Here is a 21,934-nt window from a genome sequence, read left to right as displayed (position 1 = left end):
TGATAGCATCAAGTGCTTTAACAGATCTCTGTAAAGAGAAGGGTGCTGAATGAAAACGTCAGCAGGAGCTGCATTTATCTGAGTTTCAGGAGACGGAGAGATTCAGGGTCGTTGGGTATATTCGGTGTGGTTTTAGAAGAGCGCTGAATTAAACATCTGGTGGGAAAACAATATATACCCATTTGTCATCTTTCCTTGGCCTGCGTCATAGGATCGCTACAACAACCTATCTATATCCTTGCAACAACACACCAAGTGTTAGTTTCTAGTTTACATTTAGCTAAGGAGTCTGCACATCTTTGGTTCGCTATTACGCTATCATACAGTTTAGGCCTATGACGTCAAGTAAAAATGAAAGTACTGATATGTCTTGGAAATTACAAAATATTAATGACCACATGAAGCTGTATGATTACGATTTATTTCCGTTTGAAAATATACCCATAAATTTATCATATGAAAACATTTAAACAACCTTTAACATTGTATCACAACTGGATCACACATGTTGACACCTAAAATCCCCGCTTTTACAAAGAGTTGCCCTTAATGTTATTCTTTTAATACACATTTTTTTTCAACAGTTAAAACATTTCCACAAAAACACCACAACTTTCAAATGCCATCAATGAAATACCCAGAAACCTATTTTAACCCAAGAGAGGCCTCGGGACATGCCAGCTTGAAGCATTGGGGCCAAAGAAAAATGAGAGGGGATACAATACAACCCATAACTCACCAGGCTGAGATTTGTCCTGTTCAAAAGGGACATTGGCCAGTAAATCTTTGCTAGTGTCTAGTCTAGTCACTGACTGTTTATTTTACATTACATCAGGGGATTTTGCTGGCAGGAAAATCTGCAATTGATTTATAATGTAATAAAAGGGGATTTAACATAAGATATTTATCTTCTGTGTTTTTTTCCAAGCAATAACCAAAATGTTCAGCTGCTACTATTTCTTCAGCAGGAAGATACCTTGAGTTCTTCTAGTGCTTTTAGCTGAAATCCCACTTGAAGTTGTAAATATCGTGTGTATACATTTTTCTTGAGTTGAAGCTCGAGTTGCCAAAATCCCGCTATGCATATCTTGAGGTGGTACAAAGAGGAACAATTGCCTACTTGAAAATATTTATGAAGCAGGTCTCTTGGATATTGTTCGTAGTGATTTGCATGTGCATACAAACATACGTAACACTACATTTTACTCAACAAACACACCTGCTGCTTAGATGGTTATTAGACACAATTTTCTCCAGACATGATAGAGCAGTGACAGCTCCACTGTCATCTCAACTTCTCCCTTGTCACTCCCAGAGACTTCCTTTCTCACCTTGGTGTCACGCCGAGTCTACAACATCATTAGTCATCACATCACCAGCGTAGCACAGGCTCAGCGCTGTATCACTGCCTCACTCCCATTGATATGTGGGCTATATAGTATTATATCCAGTGTATTGTATGATAACATCATTTTATATAAACAATTCCACAGTATCATAGATCACTATTATATCAACATGTCCACTGAATCACTAGATCACCTTCATATCAACACCACTATATCGGTACATCACTTTCATTTTCACAACTCCACTGTATCAAAGAAAACTTTGAAAATGATATGCACTGTATTTTGTTTGTTACTATCATATGTGTTTGTAAATTTAAATCATTTTCATGTTGACTCGTCTGGGCCCGCTTGTTTCATTTGCCTCTGCTGCTGTCCCATTCGATTTGCGGGGAACGTACTCAATGTCGAAGTTGCTCTTGTGCCTTCCCTTCCCACGACTCCAGGCAAACAGGAGGAGGAAACAGAAGATGACCACGCCCAGGAAAGACAGGCAGCCCATGGCTGTGGAGATGATGATGGTCTTCAGGTCTATGGGGTTTGTCATATTGTACAGGAGGGTGCCGTTGGCCCAGGTCCCGTTGGAGTCCGCCAGGAGTCCGCTCTTGTTGGTGTAGAGTGATCTATCGCTGATGCCCAGGCTCTTCACAGCCAGCGAGGCTGACATGCTGGCATTGCCCGCCGCATTACTGGCCACACACAGGTACACACCATTGTCGTGCAGCTCCGCAGCCTTAATCTCCAGGGTGCCGTTGGTATGGACTGTCACCCTCCCGGTGCTTTTGGCTGTGACATAGCGTCTGTGTGGCATCACCCAGGCCATGGATGGTCGTGGAGCCCCGTCTGCTATGCAGTTGAGCCAGACAGGCTGCCCCTCTTCTGTCAGCAACAGCTGGGTGGTGTTGGGCCCGATCCGTGGCTTGGTGCAGGTCACATACCGTGACACCAGCGGCTCCTTGAGGTCCCGCAAGGGTTTCCCACGGATGCGCTCAGGGGCACTGCACTCGGGCTGGGGGTCAGGGAGCTGCAGCAAGGGTGGCTTCCGGCCACTCAGCAGCCATAGGAGCCGGCAGTCGCACACCAGAGGGTTCCCCCCCATAAGCAGCGTTTGCAGGCGGTCAGGGGACGCAAACACAGCTTGCTCCACAGAGTCCAGCTGGTTGTGCGACACATCCAACATGCGCAGGTTTGGTATTGCCAGGAAGGCCAGGGGTTCAATGTAAGCCAGCTGAGCCCCTCGCAGGTGCAACTCCTGCAGTCGCGGAAGCTTTTCTAGCACCCCTTGCTGGATGTGCTGGATGCGGCAGAAGGATAAGTTTAGGTGCGTGAGGTAGGGCAGGTTGTGTAGAGCAGGGCCGGGAAAAGAGGACAGGTTAGTGTTGGTGACGGTGAGTGTGGTGAGGTTGAGACCGTGTAGCGACAGAGCGGGGAAGACTTCCAGCCAGGGCCAGTAGTCAATCTCCAGGTGGCGAAGGTGGGGAAGTCTTTTGAAGGAGTAGGGCTTCAGGGCACCAATGCCCAGGTGACGCAGGCGGAGTTCCACCAGGCTATGTAGGTGCCCCAGGGCATCAGTGGGCACAACAGTCAGGTTGCAGCGCTCCAGGGTGAGGCTCTGTAGGCCCAGCAGGCCAGTAAAGGCCCTCTGGGAGATGAACACCAGCTCATTGTCACCCACCTCCAGAGTCATCAGCCTCCGAAGGTCCTGGAAGCCGTGGTCCAGCAGCACCACCAACCGGTTGTGGCTGAGGTCCAGACTGGTGAGGTTGGCCAGGCCAGAGAGCACCCCGGCGGGGACCAGCTGGAGGAGGTTGCTGTGGAAGTTCAGCGAGCGCAGGGAAAGCTGAAATTTGAAGGAGCCCGGTTCGACCACGCCTATCAGGTTATCGCTGAGGTCTAGATCCTCGAGCTGTAGAAAGGAGGAGAAGTTGTCTGGTGTAATGCTCCGCAGTTTGTTCTTGCTCAGATCCAGAAGCCGAGTCTCAATGGGGATGCCCTCGGGGATGGTAGGCAGTCTTTTGCGGTGGCAGCTGACTGACTTGGTCTGGGCGGAGCAGTCGCAGCGAGCGGGGCAACCCAGGACGCAGCTAACCAGCAAGAGCAGTACAGCCCCGCCCAGAAGAGGGTAGCAGTGGTACAGGGCAGAGCGCCGCATGACTTTTACCCACGCTGCCCTCTGTCACGGCACAGCTTGGTATCCATGCAGACCACCATCACGGTACAGCCCTGCAGCACAAAAACACACACAAAGAGCAGCACATTAGAATATCTAATATTAATTTTCATGCTAAATAGCACTGTTTTTTTATAAAAAAGCTTTACTGCCAACAAAGCTTTCCCCCTGCTGCTTTATTTCCCCCCACCTTCCGTCACTCTTCATCTGTTCCCCATCTCTTGCTCTCACTCCATCCTTTCTAACACTTTCTTTCCTATCACACATTTCCTTTATCAGCAGATTTTTGTCAAATGAAATTCAAATCAAATCAAGTGCATTGACACAAAGCAATATGCCTCATTGAAAAATGTGCTATGACGTTCAGCTGCATCAGAATAGGACATGGTATCTGTCATGTAAAAAAAAACAGGAGCACATTGTTACAATGCTTGTGGCCAGGACTGACCCTGGTCGCACCTCAGAGACGAGGCAGAGACCCTATTGGATATGCAAGGAGGCGGGAGACGGGAGTTGAACCAGGGGCTGCTCTGTTCCCACAGGAAGAAAAATAGAAGGATAGGGAAGAAAATGCCTCCTGGTCAACAGGTTGTTGGCATGATAGATGGTCTGAGACGTTTGCCTGAATGCATCTGTTGTGTATTCTATAAACCTTGCCTATTATGGATCCTACTCCGGTTATTATGTCCTGTTACAATTTTAAAATAATAAACTAACACAAAACCATGTTGAGGTGAGCAGATGGTAAGCACAAAGACAGACATACGTGCACATTTCCGCTGAGGTGAGTGACACATTCACTGAAAAGATGGGGTGAGTACGCACATACGCACGTCATGCACACACACAGCACTCATCCCTCTCCCCGACTCTGAAGAGCTGCACTCTGGTGTCTTCACTACCATCTTTCTCTCTTTCCCACCCTTTCGCTCTCCCTTATTATATATCTCGTTCTCTTCAGTATCTATCTGTCTCTCTCTCTCTCTTTCTCTCTTTGCTTCTGCTACTCTACTGTTCTCTTGTCCTCTGGTCCTCCCTTCTCACACATCTTCCTCACACCTTTTCTCTCTCTCGCCGTCATTGCCCTGGAAGAAGCCCCATTCTCTATATTCTCCAATCCCCACGGGCTGTGTTTTATCGATTGTGACACAGACACATCAGATACCAGGAATGTAGCCTTTTACAAAGAGCAGGCCGTTGCCATAGCAACCACAAACCCTCCCTCCCATCCGCTCTATGTGGTCTGCCAATCAAATTAATGAAAAAAAGAGGACTCGTTTTTTAATATTCTCAAGGTCTGCACAAAACATGCATTGAATATATTTAAAATCTTTGCTTCATTAACACGCAAGCGTCGAGGTTACAGTGTCTCGAAACTGTCAGCCTGCTTGGTTATTTGTCGAGCTGTCTGATTGCCTACCCGTCTGCTGGTCTGTTAAGTATCTCTGGGTATCTATCTGCCTTTCTTCAAGCCTGTCTGGGTCTTCTTATCCCTCTGCCTTTACCTATCGGGTCTGTCTGTCTGTCTGTCTGTCTGTCTGTCTGTCTGTTTCTGTATGTGAGTGTGTGTCTGTTTGTGTGCCAATCAGTCTTTCCGACAATCTGTCAGTGAGACTAAGTCTGTGTCTGTATCTGTCTCTATCAGTCTATCAAGTTACCTGTCTATCTGTCTCTCTGCTGGTGTATCTATTGGTCTGTACAGTATGTCAATTACTCAGTCTTTCTGACAGGATGCCAGTGTGCTTGGTCTGGTCTGGCACATCCTTACTCCCTTGAAACTATGCCAGAATGTTTGTTGCCACTTTGGACCACTAGAATTGTTGGACAATGGAGAACAACCCTGAGAAGTCTGGATAAGATGAGAAGGGTGAGGGGTCATTCAGAAGTGCAGACCTACAGGGTATAGAGCTTTTTAGGATAAGAGACACAATTGGATTTGATATGCAGTTAAACTGTAGAAAATCTGACAGGCGAATGAGAGCCTAGGGTAGACGCATGAGTCACGGTGGGAGAGAGGAAGAGAGAGAGAGAGACAAAATAAACAGGAAATATAAGAAATGATGAAAAAAGCCTGTGCTAGATTGGGTAAAAGCCTAATTTGCCTGCTGAGTTTCTAGTTTATACCAGCAACACAAGTTAAAATAAAAGGAGACTTTTAAACTTTTTAAATTATACTATATGAGTGCACACTCACTGACTGTGTTATTGTTCAGAGAGACAACTCATGTTCACTTAGTTTAATCTTACATATTCACTTGCTTTACTTTCAATTGTTAAATTTTTCAGTATTCCTACAAACTCAATATAAGACATACTGAATATGTATAAAGAGATATATGAATACTGTGTGTTAATATACTGTGTTCTTCACATACTGTAGTTCATTCTAATATATCTACTACTATACATTACCTTTTTGTTACACTGCTTATACACACTGCGTGTTTATATACTGGATTCTTGACATTGCTCACTGTAATAACACAGTACCATTCCAAAGTTTGGACCACCTACTCATTCAAGGGTTTTTCTTTTTTTTTAGATTGTAGAATAATAGTGAAGACATTAAAACTATGAAATAACACATATGGAATCATGTAGTAACCAAAAAAGTGTTAAACAAATCAAAATATATTTTATATTTGAGATTCTTCAAAGGAGCCACACTGTACCTTATAACGACAGCTTTGCACACTCGTGGCATTGAAGGTAGACCTTGAAATACATCCACAGGTACACCTTCAATTGACTCAAAACATGTCAATTGGCCTATCAGAAGCTTCTAAAGCCATGACATCATTTTCTGGAATTTTCCAAGCTGTTTAAAGGCACAGTCAACTTAGTATGTAAACTTCTGACCCACTGGAATTGTGATACAGTGAATTATAAGTGAAATAATCTGTCTGTAGACAATCGTTGGAAAAATGACTTGTGTCATGCACAAAGTAGATGTCCTAACCAACTTGCCAAAACTATAGTTTGTTAACAAGACATTTGTGGAATGGTTGAAAAACAAGTTTTAATGACTACAACTTAAGTGTATGTAAACTTCTGACTTCAACTGTATATACAGTGCCTTGCGAAAGTATTCGGCCCCCTTGAACTTTGCGACCTTTTGCCACATTTCAGGCTTCAAACATAAAGATATAAAACTGTATTTTTTTGTGAAGAATCAACAACAAGTGGGACACAATCATGAAGTGGAACGACATTTATTGGATATTTCAAACTTTTTTAATAAATCAAAAACTGAAAAATTGGGCGTGCAAAATTATTCAGCCCCTTTACTTTCAGTGCAGCAAACTCTCTCCAGAAGTTCAGTGAGGATCTCTGAATGATCCAATGTTGACCTAAATGACTAATGATGATAAATACAATCCACCTGTGTGTAATCAAGTCTCCGTATAAAAGCACCTGCACTGTGATAGTCTCAGAGGTCCGTTAAAAGCGCAGAGAGCATCATGAAGAACAAGGAACACACCAGGCAGGTCCGAGATACTGTTGTGAAGAAGTTTAAAGCCGGATTTGGATACAAAAATATTTCCCAAGCTTTAAACATCCCAAGGAGCACTGTGCAAGCGATAATATTGAAATGGAAGGAGTATCAGACCACTGCAAATCTACCAAGACCTGGCCGTCCCTCTAAACTTTCAGCTCATACAAGGAGAAGACTGATCAGAGATGCAGCCAAGAGGCCCATGATCACTCTGGATGAACTGCAGAGATCTACAGCTGAGGTGGGAGACTCTGTCCATAGGACAACAATCCGTCGTATATTGCACAAATCTGGCCTTTATGGAAGAGTGGCAAGAAGAAAGACATTTCTTAAAGATATCCATAAAAAGTTTTGTTTAAAGTTTGCCACAAGCCACCTGGGAGACACACCAAACATGTGGAAGAAGGTGCTCTGGTCAGATGAAACCAAAATTGAACTTTTTGGCAACAATGCAAAACGTTATGTTTGGCGTAAAAGCAACACAGCTGAACACACCATCCCCACTGTCAAACATGGTGGTGGCAGCATCATGGTTTGGGCCTGCTTTTCTTCAGCAGGGACAGGGAAGATGGTTAAAATTGATGGGAAGATGGATGGAGCCAAATACAGGACCATTCTGGAAGAAAACCTGATGGAGTCTGCAAAAGACCTGAGACTGGGACGGAGATTTGTCTTCCAACAAGACAATGATCCAAAACATAAAGCAAAATCTACAATGGAATGGTTCAAAAATAAACATATCCAGGTGTTAGAATGGCCAAGTCAAAGTCCAGACCTGAATCCAATCGAGAATCTGTGGAAAGAACTGAAAACTGCTGTTCACAAATGCTCTCCATCCAACCTCACTGAGCTCGAGCTGTTTTGCAAGGAGGAATGGGAAAAAATTTCAGTCTCTCGATGTGCAAAACTGATAGAGACATACCCCAAGCGACTTACAGCTGTAATCGCAGCAAAAGGTGGCGCTACAAAGTATTAACTTAAGGGGGCTGAATAATTTTGCACGCCCAATTTTTCAGTTTTTGATTTGTTAAAAAAGTTTGAAATATCCAATAAATGTCGTTCCACTTCATGATTGTGTCCCACTTGTTGTTGATTCTTCACAAAAAAATACAGTTTTATATCTTTATGTTTGAAGCCTGAAATGTGGCAAAAGGTCGCAAAGTTCAAGGCGGCCGAATACTTTCGCAAGGCACTGTATACAGTAATTTTTGTAATATGTAATTTTTCCAACAAATGTTCTTAAAATTCTTAAAATAAAGTGGTGATCCTAACTGACCTAAGACAGGGCATCTTTACTAGGATTACATGTCAGGAATTGTGAAAAACAGAGTTTAAATGTATTTGGCTAAGGTGTATGTAAACTTCCGACTTCAACTGTATATATACTGCTGTAGTATCATTCTTACTATATACACTGCTCAAAAACATAAAGGGAACACTTAAACAACACAATGTAACTCCAAGTCAATCACACTTCTGTGAAATCAAACTGTCCACTTAGGAAGCAACACTGATTTACAATAAATGTCACATGCTGTTGTGCAAATGGAATAGACAACAGGTGGAAATTATAGGCAATTAGCAAGACACCCCCAATAAGGAGTGGTTCTGCAGGTGGTGACCACAGACCACTTCTCAGTTCCTATGCTTCTTGGCTGATGTTTTGGTCACTTTTGAATGCTGGCGGTGCTTTCACTCTAGTGGTAGCATGAGACGGAGTCTACAACCCACACAAGTGGCTCAGGTAGTGTAGCTCATCCAGGATGGCACATCAATGCAAGCTGTGGCAAGGTTTGCTGTGTCTGTCAGCGTAGTGTCCAGAGCATGGAGGCGCTACCAGGAGACAGGCCAGTACATCAGGAGACGTGGAGGAGGCCGTAGGAGGGCAACAACCCAGCAGCAGGACCGCTACCTCCGCCTTTGTGCAAGGAGGAGCAGGAGGAGCACTGCCAGAGCCCTGCTAAATGACCTCCAGCAGGCCACAAATGTGCATGTGTCTGCTCAAACGGTCAGAAACAGACCCCATGAGGGAGGTATGAGGGTCCGACGTCCACAGGTGGGGGTTGTGCTTACAGCCCAACACCGTGCAGGACGTTTGGCTTTTGCCAGAGAACAACAAGATTGGCAAATTCGCCACTGACTCCCTGTGCTCTTCACAGATGAAAGTAGGTTCACACTGAGCACATGTGACAGACGTGACAGAGTCCAGAGACGCTGTGGAGAACGTTCTGCTGCCTGCAACATCCTCCAGCATGACCGGTTTGGCGGTGGGTCAGTCATGGTGTGGGGTGGCATTTCTTTGGGGGGCCGCACAGACCTCCATGTGCACGCCAGAGGTAGCCTGACTGCCATTAAGTACCGAGATGAGATCCTCAGACCCCTTGTGAGACCATATGCTGGTGCGGTTGGCCCTGGGTTCCTCCTAATGCAAGACAATGCTAGACCTCATGTGGCTGGAGTGTGTCAGCAGTTCCTGCAAGAGGAAGGCATTGATGCTATGGACTGGCCCGCCCGTTCCCCAGACCTGAATCCAATTGAGCACATCTGGGACATCATGTCTCGCTCCATCCACCAACGCCACGTTGCACCACAGACTGTCCAGGAGTTGGCGGATGCTTTAGTCCTGGTCTGGGAGGAGATCCCTCAGGAGACCATCCGCCACCTCATCAGGAGCATGCCCAGGCGTTGTAGGGAGGTCATACAGGCACGTGGAGGCCACACACACTACTGACCCTCATTTTGACTTGTTTTAAGGACATTACATCAAAGTTGGATCAGCCTGTAGTGTGGTTTTCCACTTTAATTTTGAGTGTGACTCCAAATCCAGACCTCCATGGGTTGATAAATTTGATTTCCATTGATCATTTTTGTGTGATTTTGTTGTCAGCACATTCAACTATGTAAAGAAAAAAGTATTTAATAAGAATATTTCATTCATTCAGATCTAGGATGTGTTATTTTAGTGTTCCCTTTATTTTTTGGAGCAGTGTATTTTGGTGTATATACGCATAGATTGTATTTGGATGACTGACATAGTGTTATTTGGTTTGCTAACTGGATTTGATCTGACATTCTTGATTTCTTGTTTCTCGATTTTTATTATTTATTATTGTGTACTTGTTTGACATTTTACTACGCTGTTAGGAGCTAGTAACACAAGCGTTTCGCACCCGCTATAACATCTGCTAAATGGTGTATGTGACCAATACATTTTGACTTGATTTGATTTACTCTCAGAACCGCCTCTCCATTTTCTGTGGTTATCAATCCATATCCACTCAATTCCAGATCAGTTACATGACCAGCCAATTAGTGGTTGTGTTTTCTCTTTTTCTGACACAAGTGTACAATGCATGAGAGCACAGGGAGATCCCAATTATTTAATTAGAATGAATGTTCACCAGCCATGTTTAATTTTTGATTTACAAGCCATTATTTTGGAATTGTCACGCCCTGATCTGTTTCACCTGTCCTTGTGATTGTCTCCACTTACTTTCCCCGGTGTATTTATTCCTGTGTTTCCTGTCTCTCTGTGCCAGTTCGTCTTGTGTGTTCAAGACAACCAGCATGTTTTTCTTGTGCTCCTGCTTTTTCTATTCTCTTTTTGCTAGTCCTCCCGGTTTTGACCCTTGCCTGTTTCTGGACTCTGTACCCACCTGCCTGACCATTCTGGCTGGCTTGACCTCGAACCTGCCTGCCGCTCTGTACCTCCTGGACTCTGAACTGGTTTTGACCTTTCACCTGTCCACGACCATTCCCTTGCCTACCCTTTTGGATTATAATAAATATCGAAGACTCAAACCATCTGCCTCCCGTGTCTGCATCTGGGTCTCGCCTTGTACCCGTATAGATGTAACTTGCGTGCCTCGGACTTGCAGGAGGGTATTTATTAAACCCATGTTCTGCCTTGCATGATATATGCAGCAATGTGGTATTATCATGCACAGTAGGGCAATTTCCTGCTTACAGAGAACCACAATAATACAATTTAAAGACTGACACTGTTGGCGCTTCACGTTGTGGGCATGCCTCCAGATTGGGCACAAATTGGGAAGAGCCAATAGTGACCTGGTAGATTTTAAGTTTGTTTTCGTTGCTCATCCCGTTAAATGATGATGTCATATTGCTAAGTGTGTCTTTGATACTAGTATTACAGACAGAAGTGTGGTGCATGTTTCATCTATGATGTTATTCTACCCACCCTGTCATTGATGTAAATAAATGTACACACAAGCATTGGGAAAATTGCATTCTCTACAGACAGAAGCACTTCTTTGTTGCATTTACAAAAAGTGAAGTCCAAAGTACATTTCATGGCCAAAAGTATGTGGACTCCAGCTCATCAAACATCTCATTCCAAAATCATGGGCATTAATATGTAGTTGTTCCCCTCTTTGCTGCTATAATAGCCTCCACTCTTCTTGGAAGGCTTTCCACTAGATGCTGGAACATTGCTGCGGGGACTTGTTTCCATTCAGCCACAAGAGCATTAGTTTGGCCGGGCACAAATGTTGGGCGATTAGGCCTGGCTGGCAGTCGGCGATCCAATTCATCCAAAAGGTGTTTGATGGGGTTGAGGTCAGGGAGTCCAGTCAAGTTGCGCAGTCCAGTCAAGTTCTTCCACACCAATCTCGACAAACCATTTCTGTATGGACCGCTGTATGGACCTCGCTATATGGCAACTCTGTTGCCACAAAGTTGGAAACACAGAATCGTCTAGAATGTCATTGTATGCTGTAGCTTTAAGATTTCCCGAACTATGAAAAACAGCCCCAGACCATTATTCCTCCTCTACCAAATTGAACGGTTTCCACTATGCATTGGGGTAGGTAGCGTTCTCCTGGCATCCACCAAACCCAGAAATGTCTGTCGGCCTCCCAGATGGTGAAGCGAGATTCATCACTACAGAAAACGCGTTTACACTGCTCCAGAGTCCAATGGCAGAGAGCTTTACACCACTCCAGCCGACACTTGGCATTTTGCATGGTGATCTTAGGCTTGTGTTTAGCTGCTCAGCCATGGAATCCCATTTCATAAAGCTCCTGACGAACAGTTATTGTGCTGATGTTGCTTCCAGAGGCAGTTTGGAACGCGTTAGTGAGTGTTGCAACTGAGGACAGACGATTTTTACGACGCTACGTGCTTCAGCACTCGGCGGTCTAGTTCTGTGAGCATGTGCGGCCTACTACTTCACGGATGAGCTATTGTTGACCCTAGATGTTTCCACTAACAGCACTTACAGTGACCAGGGCAGCTTTAGAATAGAATAAATTTGACGAACTTCTATGATTTCTTTGGACACTGTTAACAAATCACCAAACGAGCTTCAATGCCATATAACACTCCTTCTGTGGCCTCCAACTGTTCTTAAATGCTAATAAAATTAAATGCATGCTCTTCAACCGATCGCTGCCCACACCCACCCGCCCGACTCGCATCACTACTCTGGACGGTTCTGACGTAGAATATGTGGACAACTACAAATACCTAGGTGTCTGGCTAGAAGGTAAACTCCTTCCAGACTCACATTAAGCATCTCCAATCCAAAGTTAAATCTAGAATCGGCTTCCTATTTCGCAACAAAGCATCCTTCACTCATGCTGCCAAACATATCCTTGTAAAACTGACTATCCTACCGACCCTTGACTTCGGCGATGTGATTTACAAGATAGCCTCCAACACTCTACTCAGCAAATTGGATGCAGTCTATCACAGTGCCATCCGTTTTGTCACCAAAGCCCCATATACTACCACCACTGCGACCTGTATGCTCTCGTTGGCTGGTCCTCACTGCATATTTGTTGCCAAACCCACTGGCTCCATGTCATCTATAAGTCTTTGCTAGGTAAAGCTCCACCTTATCTCAGCTCACTGGCCACCATAGATAGCAACACCCACCCGTAGCACGCGCTCCAGCAGGTATATTTCACTGGTCACCCCCAAAGCCAACACCTCCTTTAGCCACCTTTCCTTCCAGTTCTCTGCTGCCAATGACTGGAACGAATTGCAAAAATCCCTGAAGTTGGAGACTTATATCTCCCTCACTAACTTTAAGCATCAGCTGTCAGAGCAGCTTATCGATTGCTGCAGCTGTACACAGCTCATCTGTAAATAGCCCATCCAACCAACTACCTACCTCATCCCCATATTTGTTTTGTTTTTCTGCTCTTTTGCACACTAGTAATTGTACTTGCACATCCTTGTTTGCACATATATTACTCCAGTGTAAATTGCTAAATTGTAATCACTTCGCCACTATTGGTGTATTTATTGCCTTACCTCCTTACTTCATTTGCACACACTGTATACAGATTTTTCTATTGTGTTATTGACTGTACGTTTGTTTATCCCATGTGTAACTCTGTGTTGTTTTTGTCGCACTGCTTTGCTTTATCTTGACCAGGTCGCAGTTGTAAATGAGAACTTGTTCTCAACTGGCCTACCTGGTTACATAAAGGTGAAATAAATAAAAATGACAGTGCCACGTTGAAAGTCACTTAGCTCTTCAGTAAGGCCATTCTACTGCCAATGTTTGTCTATGGAGATTGCATGACTGTGTGCTCAATTCTATACACCTGTCAGCAACAGGTGTGGCTGAAATAACCAAATCCACCAATTTGAAGGGGTGTCCACATACTTCTGTATATTTAGTGTGTATAGTTTTGGTCTGGACTGTAGTTATGAACAGCTTTTATATTTGGTTAACCCCTTGCTTTTGCTATTTATTTTCTTACATTAGCCCCACAATTATTGTGGTCACATACTACAGAGCACACAATATTTATGCACAGTCAAGTCTCAGAATGAGATGATTGCACATGAGAGAGTTCACATGTATGCATTTAGCGCAGCGACTTGAGCAGAACCCATTACATGTTCTGCATGATAACACACATTTGCCTTGCTGACTTGGAGTGAGACGTCATTGGGCTAGACATAATAATATTTTGTTTACTTACTGTATAATAGAGATGAACTGCACACATTTACTAACCAATTACTGAGCATTTAGATTAATTTAACAACTGTGATTTAACTGTTCAACTGTAATTTAACAACTGTGATTTAACTGTTCAACTGTAATTTAACAACTGTGATTTAACTGTTCAACTGTAATTTAACAACTGTGATTTAACTGTTCAACTGTAATTTAACAACTGTGATTTAACTGTTCAACTGTAATTTAACAACTGTTTTAGGTCATTTAATAACTGTTTATAAGAATGGTCACCAATATAGTGGAACCTACTATCCATGCAATATATATTCTGCAGAGACAATGCAAGCATAAAAAACACAGACTGTACAGTATATATAGGTATTTGTGCTTGTGTATGAGACCACATTCCAGACATCAAATCAAATCAAATTGTATTTGTCACATGCGCCGAATACAACAGTAGACCTTACCGTGAAATGCTTACTTACAAGCCCTTAACCAACAATGCAGTTCAAGAAATAGAGTTATGAAAATATTGACTAAATAAACTAAAGTGATTTATTTTTTAAGTGACACAACAAAATTACATAACAATGAAGAGGCTATATACAGGGGTACCGGTACCGAGTCAATGTGCGGGATACAGCGAGTAGCAGCAGTGGAAAAACCTATGGGGGACAGTGGGGACAGGGGGTCAATATAAAATAGTCCGGGTGTTTGAGCCAATTATTTGAGCCTTCCTCTGACACCGCCTAGTATATACTGTAGGTTCTGGATGTCAGGAAACTTGTTCCCAGTGATGTACTGGGCCGTACACACTACCTTGTGTAGCGCCTTACGGTCAGATGTTTAGGAGTTGCCATACCAGGCTTGGGGGTAGATCGTGCAGTTTTATTTTCCAATGATTGCACGTTGGCCAATAATACGTAGGGAAGTGGTGGTTTACCAATTCGTCTGCAAATTCTTACAAGGCACCCCGCCCTCCTCCCCCTTTTCCTACGTCTTTTCTTCACGCTGATGACGGGGATTTGGGCCTTGTCTTGACAAAGCAGTATATCCTTTGCGTCGGGCTCATTAAACATCTTCGTCCAGTTCGAGGTGAGAATCGCTGTTCTGATGTCCAGAAGCTTTTTTCGGTCATAAGAGATGGTAGCAGCAACATTATGTACAAAATGAGTTACAAACAATGCGAAGAAACAAACAAAATAGCACAGTTGGTTGGGATCCTGTAAAATGGCAGCTATACCCTCCGGCGCCATTATACCAAAATATGATTGCTTCGGAAATTGCAAACAGCAATTTAATGTCCTGCAGAGTGCAAATGTCATCCAGGTTATCATGAGGCTGTTGAGATTTTGCAGTGGATCTGTACGCTTCTGTGCTAATTAGTGTTTGTGCATTCTGAACTTGGCCAATTAAACAGCTCCTTTCTGCACCACTAGACCTGCATGCTCTCAAGCACTGTTGTAGAGTTATCAACTCAGCAGTCTCTCTCTCTCTATCTTTCTCTCTTTCTCTCTCTCATACAGCACTGTGGGTTACAAGGTCTGTTGCAGATGGCTTACAGTGCCCCTAGTTTTTGGATTCAAAGACACAAACCAAATATTTGTCTGTTGTTGTTTTCCTTAGGGGATGGGTGATCAAGGGTTATGAGTAAATGGACTTAAAAGGGAATTTCATGCTCAAAAGCAAAGCATTACACATACATAAGCACTGCAAAAATATTCACAAGTGCTCATGGATGCTTAAGTCTAGTCTACCAGCACAGGTCGACAAGGAGCATGTCCTACTCACCTGATGCAAGCCTGATGCAAGTAATTATATGATGCAGTAAGTAGACCATACAGGGTGCTTGCATGATAGTTTTGCTATTTATATTCTCTCCAGAGAGCAGTTACAATAATGATACAAAGAAATCAGGCAGCGTGTAATGTATGCTTGAAAATATGGTGTTTTTATTTCAATGGTAGCTTAGGTTCCAGCAACAGAGATAATCAGATTTTCACTGGTGTGTCGACTGGCACTACATTTTCCCACCAATCTTGTCCGGGTGTTCTGTTGAATGCCACATTTTTTTCACATCCAGCTTGTTGCTTTTAAATCAAGTGTTACTTGAAGGACACTCTGCGTATTAGGTTTCTCTCTAATTTTAGTCTCAGAAGGTAGAACTCATCCATTTTTCATGTTATATACCGTCACTGTTTCATAGAGCTCACTTTCTTTCTAACCCACTTGAGGCTCATCTTTAATTTTATTTTTATTTATTTTACCTTTATTTAACCAGGCAAGTCAGTTAAGACCACATTCTTATTTTCAATGACGGCCTGGGAACAGTGGGTTAACTGCCTGTTCAGGGGCAGAACGACAGATTTGTACCTTGTCAGCTCGGGGGTTTGAACTCGCAACCTTCCGGTTACTAGTCCAACGCTCTAACCACTAGGCTACCCTGCCGCCCCATAAATAGATAGATAGATGCCACACCCAAAGTTTCACCACCTTTCTAAAACCACACAGAGTATTGATTCATACAGAGACCGTTAACAGAGGTACAGTATGTAGCATGAAACATTATTATAATGGATTTAAAAGTCCTATAAAATGTAACTTGATGTTCAGGGGAGTCATGCACTCCAAAGGGGGCACAAAGTATGTGAGATTGGCTGGGGGCGGTCCGGAAGGGGGCCATAAATTAGAGAATGTTGCATTATTCAATTACCTGAAACAGATTTTTCCTGCAATCTAGAGACATAATCATTATGCTTAATTCTATGTGAAAAAATATTTATATTTTTCTACATTCGGAATCTAAGCATACCTCTTGAGCTGTCTGTATCCTCCTGACTGGTGGTTCTTAAAAATGTATTTATGAGTCAAAAGTTTGGACACCATCTACTCATTCAAAGGTTTTTTACTATTTTCTACATTGCATAACAATAGTGAAGACATCAAAACTATAAAATAACAAATATAGAATCATGTAGTAACCAAAAAAAGTGTTAAACAAATCCAAATATTTTTTATATTTGAGATTCTTCAAAGTAGCCACCCTTTGCCTTGATGACAGCTTTGCACACTCTTGGTATTCTCTTAACCAGCTTCATGAGGTAGTCACCTAGAATGCATTTCAATAAACACGTGTGCCTTGTTAAGTTCATTTGTGGAATTTCTTTCCTTCTTAATGCTTTTGAGCCAACCAGTTGTATTGTGACAAGGTAGGGGGGTATACAGAAGATAGCCCTATCCCACTGTTTGTTGGTGACACTGTCAGTGATTTATTTAGAATTCAAGGCAGACTTAACCAGCATGGCTCCCACAGCGTTCTGCAGCGATACGGCATCCCATCTGGTTTGCACTTTGTGGGACTATCATTTAATTTTCAAGAGGACAATGACCCAACACAGCATCATGTTGTGGGGGTGCTTTGCTGCAGAAGGGACAGGTGCACGTTAACAAAATAGATGGCATCATGAGAAAGGAAAATTACGTGGATATATTGAAGCAACATCTCAAGACATCAGTCAAGAAGTTAAAGCTTGGTCGCAAATGGGTCTTCCAAATGGACAATGACCCCAAGCATACTTCCAAAGTTGTGGCAAAATGGCTTAAGGACAACAAAGTCAAGGTATTGGAGTGGCCATCACAAAGCCCTGAAATCAATCATATAGAAAATTTGTGGGCAGACCTGAAAAAGCACGTGTGAGCAAGGAGGCCTACAAACCTGACTCAGTTACACCAGCTCTGTCAGGAGGAATGGGACAAAATTCACCCAATTTATTGTGGGAAGCTTGTGGAATGCTACCCGAAACGTTTGACCCAAGTTAAACAATTTGAAGGCAATCCTACCAAATACTAATTGAGTGTATGCTAACTTCTGACCCCCTGGGAATGTGATGAAAGAAATTAAAGCTGAACAAAATCATTCTGTCTACTATTATTCTGACATTTCACATTCTTAAAATAAAGTGGTGATCCTAACTGACCTAAGACAGGGCATTTTTACTATGATTAAATGTCAGGAATTGTGAAAAACAGAGTTTAAATGTATTTGGCTAAGGTGTATGTAAACTTCCGACTTCAACTGTATATGCTTCTCTGCATCTCTGCAAAACTCTGGGTAAAGATTGAAAGGAATGTGAGTCTTATTTAGTACATTTAGTTATTGGTGCTTTTATAACATCTACCAACCTTGCCAGCTGGCATGCCAGCTAAGATAGTTAGACAAGCTAGCTACTCTAGCTTGACAACCTGAAATTGCTTCTTGATAGCTAGTTATGAGTTGGGGAAATTGGGAAACTATCTGTGTTAGCTAAGTCACCTTCATAAAAGTGCTTTAAAAGTGCTTTAAAACCTTTAACAGGACAAATCTGAGGGGACACGTTCCCCTGTGCCCCCTATGGGCATGAATATTGCCATTTGCAGCCTGAAACAGCAGTGAAATATTGTAATATGATATGCTTCCTTAAAGGCTTTGTGTCTGTAACTATCAACATAAACTGACAGAGAAAGATGACAGATAGGGATCCTTTCAAAGGTCAAGTGTTAACATACATCTACTCAGAGGCTATAAAAATAAAAATGGAGGGGAAAAACCTCTTTAAAGCGCACTCTCTCCTTGTTGTCAACATTTTTATGGTTCCCACTAAGCCCTGGGGAGACATTTGTAATACATGCGTGGAAGGCTGTTGCAATTATGTGGTGACATATTGATCCAAACTATTGACCACCAAAGTTCTGTGTTATGAGATTCAACAGTGGATTCCTTGGATTTCAAAGGAAATGAGAACAAGGGAAATATATCATGGCTTGTTCATCCAATATTAATTGTTCCAAGAACTCCTCATGCAAGATGCTTGGCTGTGAACGTCTTCAGTGCAGTGCCTCTATGTTATTTTAAATCATGTAACATTGGTTGAATAACATATGATGATGAAAGAAGTTACTTTTATGGTGAATGTAGATTTAATGAAAATATGAATAAATACAGTGCTTAACTACAGTGCATTCGGAAAGTATTCAGACCCACATTCCACATTTTGTTACGTTACAGCCTTATTCTAAAATGTATTAAATAGTCAATCTGCACACAATACCCCGTAATGACAAAGCAGAAACAGGTTTTTAGAATTATTTGCAAATGCATCATTTTTTAAATTTGAGGCACCTTTGGCAGCAATTACAGCCTCAAGTCTTCTTGGGTATGACGCTACAAGCTTGGCACACCTGTATTTGGGGAGTTTCTCCCATTTTATCTGCAGATCCTCTCAAGCTCTGTCAGGTTGGATGGGGAGAGTCGCTGCACAGCTATTTTCAGGTCTCTCCAGAAATGTTAGATTGGATTCAAGACGGGCTCTGGCTGGACCACTCAAGGACATTCAGAGACTTGTCCCTGAAGCCATTCCTACGTTGTCTTGGCAGTGTGCTCCCCACAGCATGATGCTGCCACCACCATGCTTCACCGTAGGGATGGTTTTGGACAGGTGATGAGCAGTGCCTGGTTTCCTCCAGACGTAACGCTTGGCATTCAGGCCAAAGAGTTAAATCTTGGTTTCATCAGACCAGAGAATCTTGCTTCTTATGGTCTGAGAGTCCTTTAGGTGCCTTTTGGCAAACTCCAAGCGGGCTGTCATGTGCCTTTTACTGAGGAGTGGCTTCTGTCCGGCCACTCTACCATAAAGGTCTGATTAGTGGAGTAATGCAGAGATGGTTGTCCTTCTGGAAGTTTCTCCCATCTCCACAGATGAACTCTGGAGCTCTGTCAGAGTGAACATCGGATTTTTGGTCACCTCCGTGACCAAGACCTTTCTTCCCTGATTGCTCAGTTTGGCCGGGCGGCCAGCTCTAGGAAGAGTCTTGGTTGTTCCAAACTTCTTCCATTGAAGAATGATGGAGGCCACTGTGTTCTTTGGGACCTTCAATGCTGCAGAAATGTTTCGGTAGCCTTCCCCAGATCTGTGCCTCAACACAATCCTGTCTCAGAGCTCTACGGACAATTCCTTCGACCTCATGGCTTGGTTTTTGCACTGACATTCACTGTCACCTGTGGACCTTATATAGACAGTTCTGTGCCTTTCCAAATCATGTTCAGTATGGGGTATTGTGTGTAGATTGATGAGGGGAAAATGTTTTATTATTTTTAGAATAATGCTGTAACCTAAAATAATGTGGAAAAAGTGAAAGGATCTGAATACTTTCCAAAATGCACCTTAAATACATCCATTAATTTATAATTTTATTTAGCCTATTTTATTCTCAAGGAGTCTTCCATGCTATCCACAATACACTGGCATTCTTGCATGTCATCCATGAAAAATCCATAGATCTTCATTTTTTGATATGCTGACAACCCTCCTTTGAATTATCACAATGGCTGCCAGATAACAACAGGAAGTCCTTTGGAGCGACTGGCCCTGGTTCCCGGCATGCTCATGTTTTATTCCTGAAGAGTTCCATCAGACTTGTGCCAAGGGATTAAGCAGTCCTCACTGGCACTGAATCGTATCGAAGGATTAGCACTCTCCCCTGTCACCAAATCATACCAAGGGATTAGCAGCTTGTACTGTCACAGAATTTGGCCTGACTGGCTTCCATTATTATTCTCTGTGTGAAAACCACGTTGACATGGGGAGTAGGGAAAGACAACCACTTCTGTTGTTTCTATGTCACTGCTTGGCAGGTTAGCCTAATACTCAACGTTGGAATAAAAGTTTCAGTTCCACTTCACTTGAAGTGAATGAATGCCCACATTATTCTATTGTATGCCCTGTAGGCTATTATGTCATTTGGCACTATATGATTTAGCCCTACTGTAAGTTATTGGCCTACAGGTATGACTGACGTCAAACTGAAGCAAGACATTTAAATAAAGAATGGAACATCTCCATACCCTTTTCTCACTATAGTGCCAACCTGACTTGTACAGTTCTGGCTCAGATCTGTTCTTTCCATATTGCCCTTTTCAGTATGGTTCATAAACATTTACTATATCTGTCACTCTGAAACTGTGCCTTAAGGTAAAGAAAAAGCAACAATTACCATTGATCCAGATTTCTACCAAAAAGCTTTTTAAAAAAAAACAAGCCTTGATTCACTATGCCTGATAATTTACTTTTTGGTTTACAGTGGGTGTGCTGTCTATCTTTAATTTAATTTGATCAAATTAGTATGCCTCACTGCTTGCCAGAGATATCTGGTATTTACAAGGTGTAGATTGCATGGTGTATATAGGATGAATGTATAATTAGAATTAACTGTGGTGGCCATCTCGCTCGCTATATACAGTATTTGTGGTAATCTTATAAAGTAATCCAGTGCCTATTCAGTTCTTCCCAATTAAGTTTTGGAAGATAGTAAATTAAGTCATGTAGATTATTCTTTAAAAAGTTGTCTATGGCCCGTTTAGCTGGGTTTCTCAACTCCATGATATACATTATACCATCTCAATTGAGCTGAGTTGTGATGGCGGTAAGAGGATTGAATCGCATCGCTGCATCGAATCGGGGTCAGTCGATACTTGCAAAAATGTCAATTCTTAATTCTTACTGTGTACCTACACTGGGATCCGGAATTATTGGATTCCTTGACAAAGATGAGCAAAAAAGACTGTATAAAATAAATAATACAAATACTGGGCTATTGTATATTGTATGCTTCAAACAATCTATCTAGGGGTGAAAATGATTATTATTCAATACTCCAACACCATCCCCTTGCAAGTATAACAACACTGAGCCTTTTTCTCAAATGTTTTATGAGATTGAAAAACACACTGAGAGGGATCTTAGACCATTCCTCCATACAGAATCTTTCCAGATCCTTGATATCCTTGGTCTGCCCTTATGGATTGCCCTCTAAAATTCAAACCACCGGTTTTCAATGGTGGTTCAAGAGCGTAGATTGAGATGGTCATTGCAAAATGTTGATTTTGTGGTCCATTAACCATTTCTTTGTGGATGTAGATGTATGCTTGGGGTCATTGTCTT

General features: G+C 42.6%; 1 protein-coding gene across 1 annotated transcript in view; it reads right to left on the bottom strand.

Moving 5' to 3' along the window:
- Positions 1-402: 402 nt before the first annotated feature.
- Positions 403-21,934, bottom strand: part of LOC110497795 (leucine-rich repeat and immunoglobulin-like domain-containing nogo receptor-interacting protein 2) — a 39,341-nt gene continuing 17,809 nt past the window's right edge. The window contains exon 2 of the mRNA XM_021574163.3: positions 403-3,572. Within this exon, the coding sequence (XP_021429838.1) occupies positions 1,666-3,501 (1,836 nt within the window). The 5' untranslated portion in view covers positions 3,502-3,572 and the 3' untranslated portion in view covers positions 403-1,665. The remainder of the gene's footprint in view (positions 3,573-21,934) is intronic.

This window comes from Oncorhynchus mykiss, chromosome 19 (genome assembly GCF_057628025.1).
Source record: "Oncorhynchus mykiss isolate SJ-2025 chromosome 19, ASM5762802v1, whole genome shotgun sequence".
Taxonomy (NCBI): Eukaryota; Metazoa; Chordata; class Actinopteri; order Salmoniformes; family Salmonidae; genus Oncorhynchus; species Oncorhynchus mykiss.
Note: the sequence above shows the minus strand (reverse complement) of the source record. Positions and strands in the feature narration are given on the sequence as shown.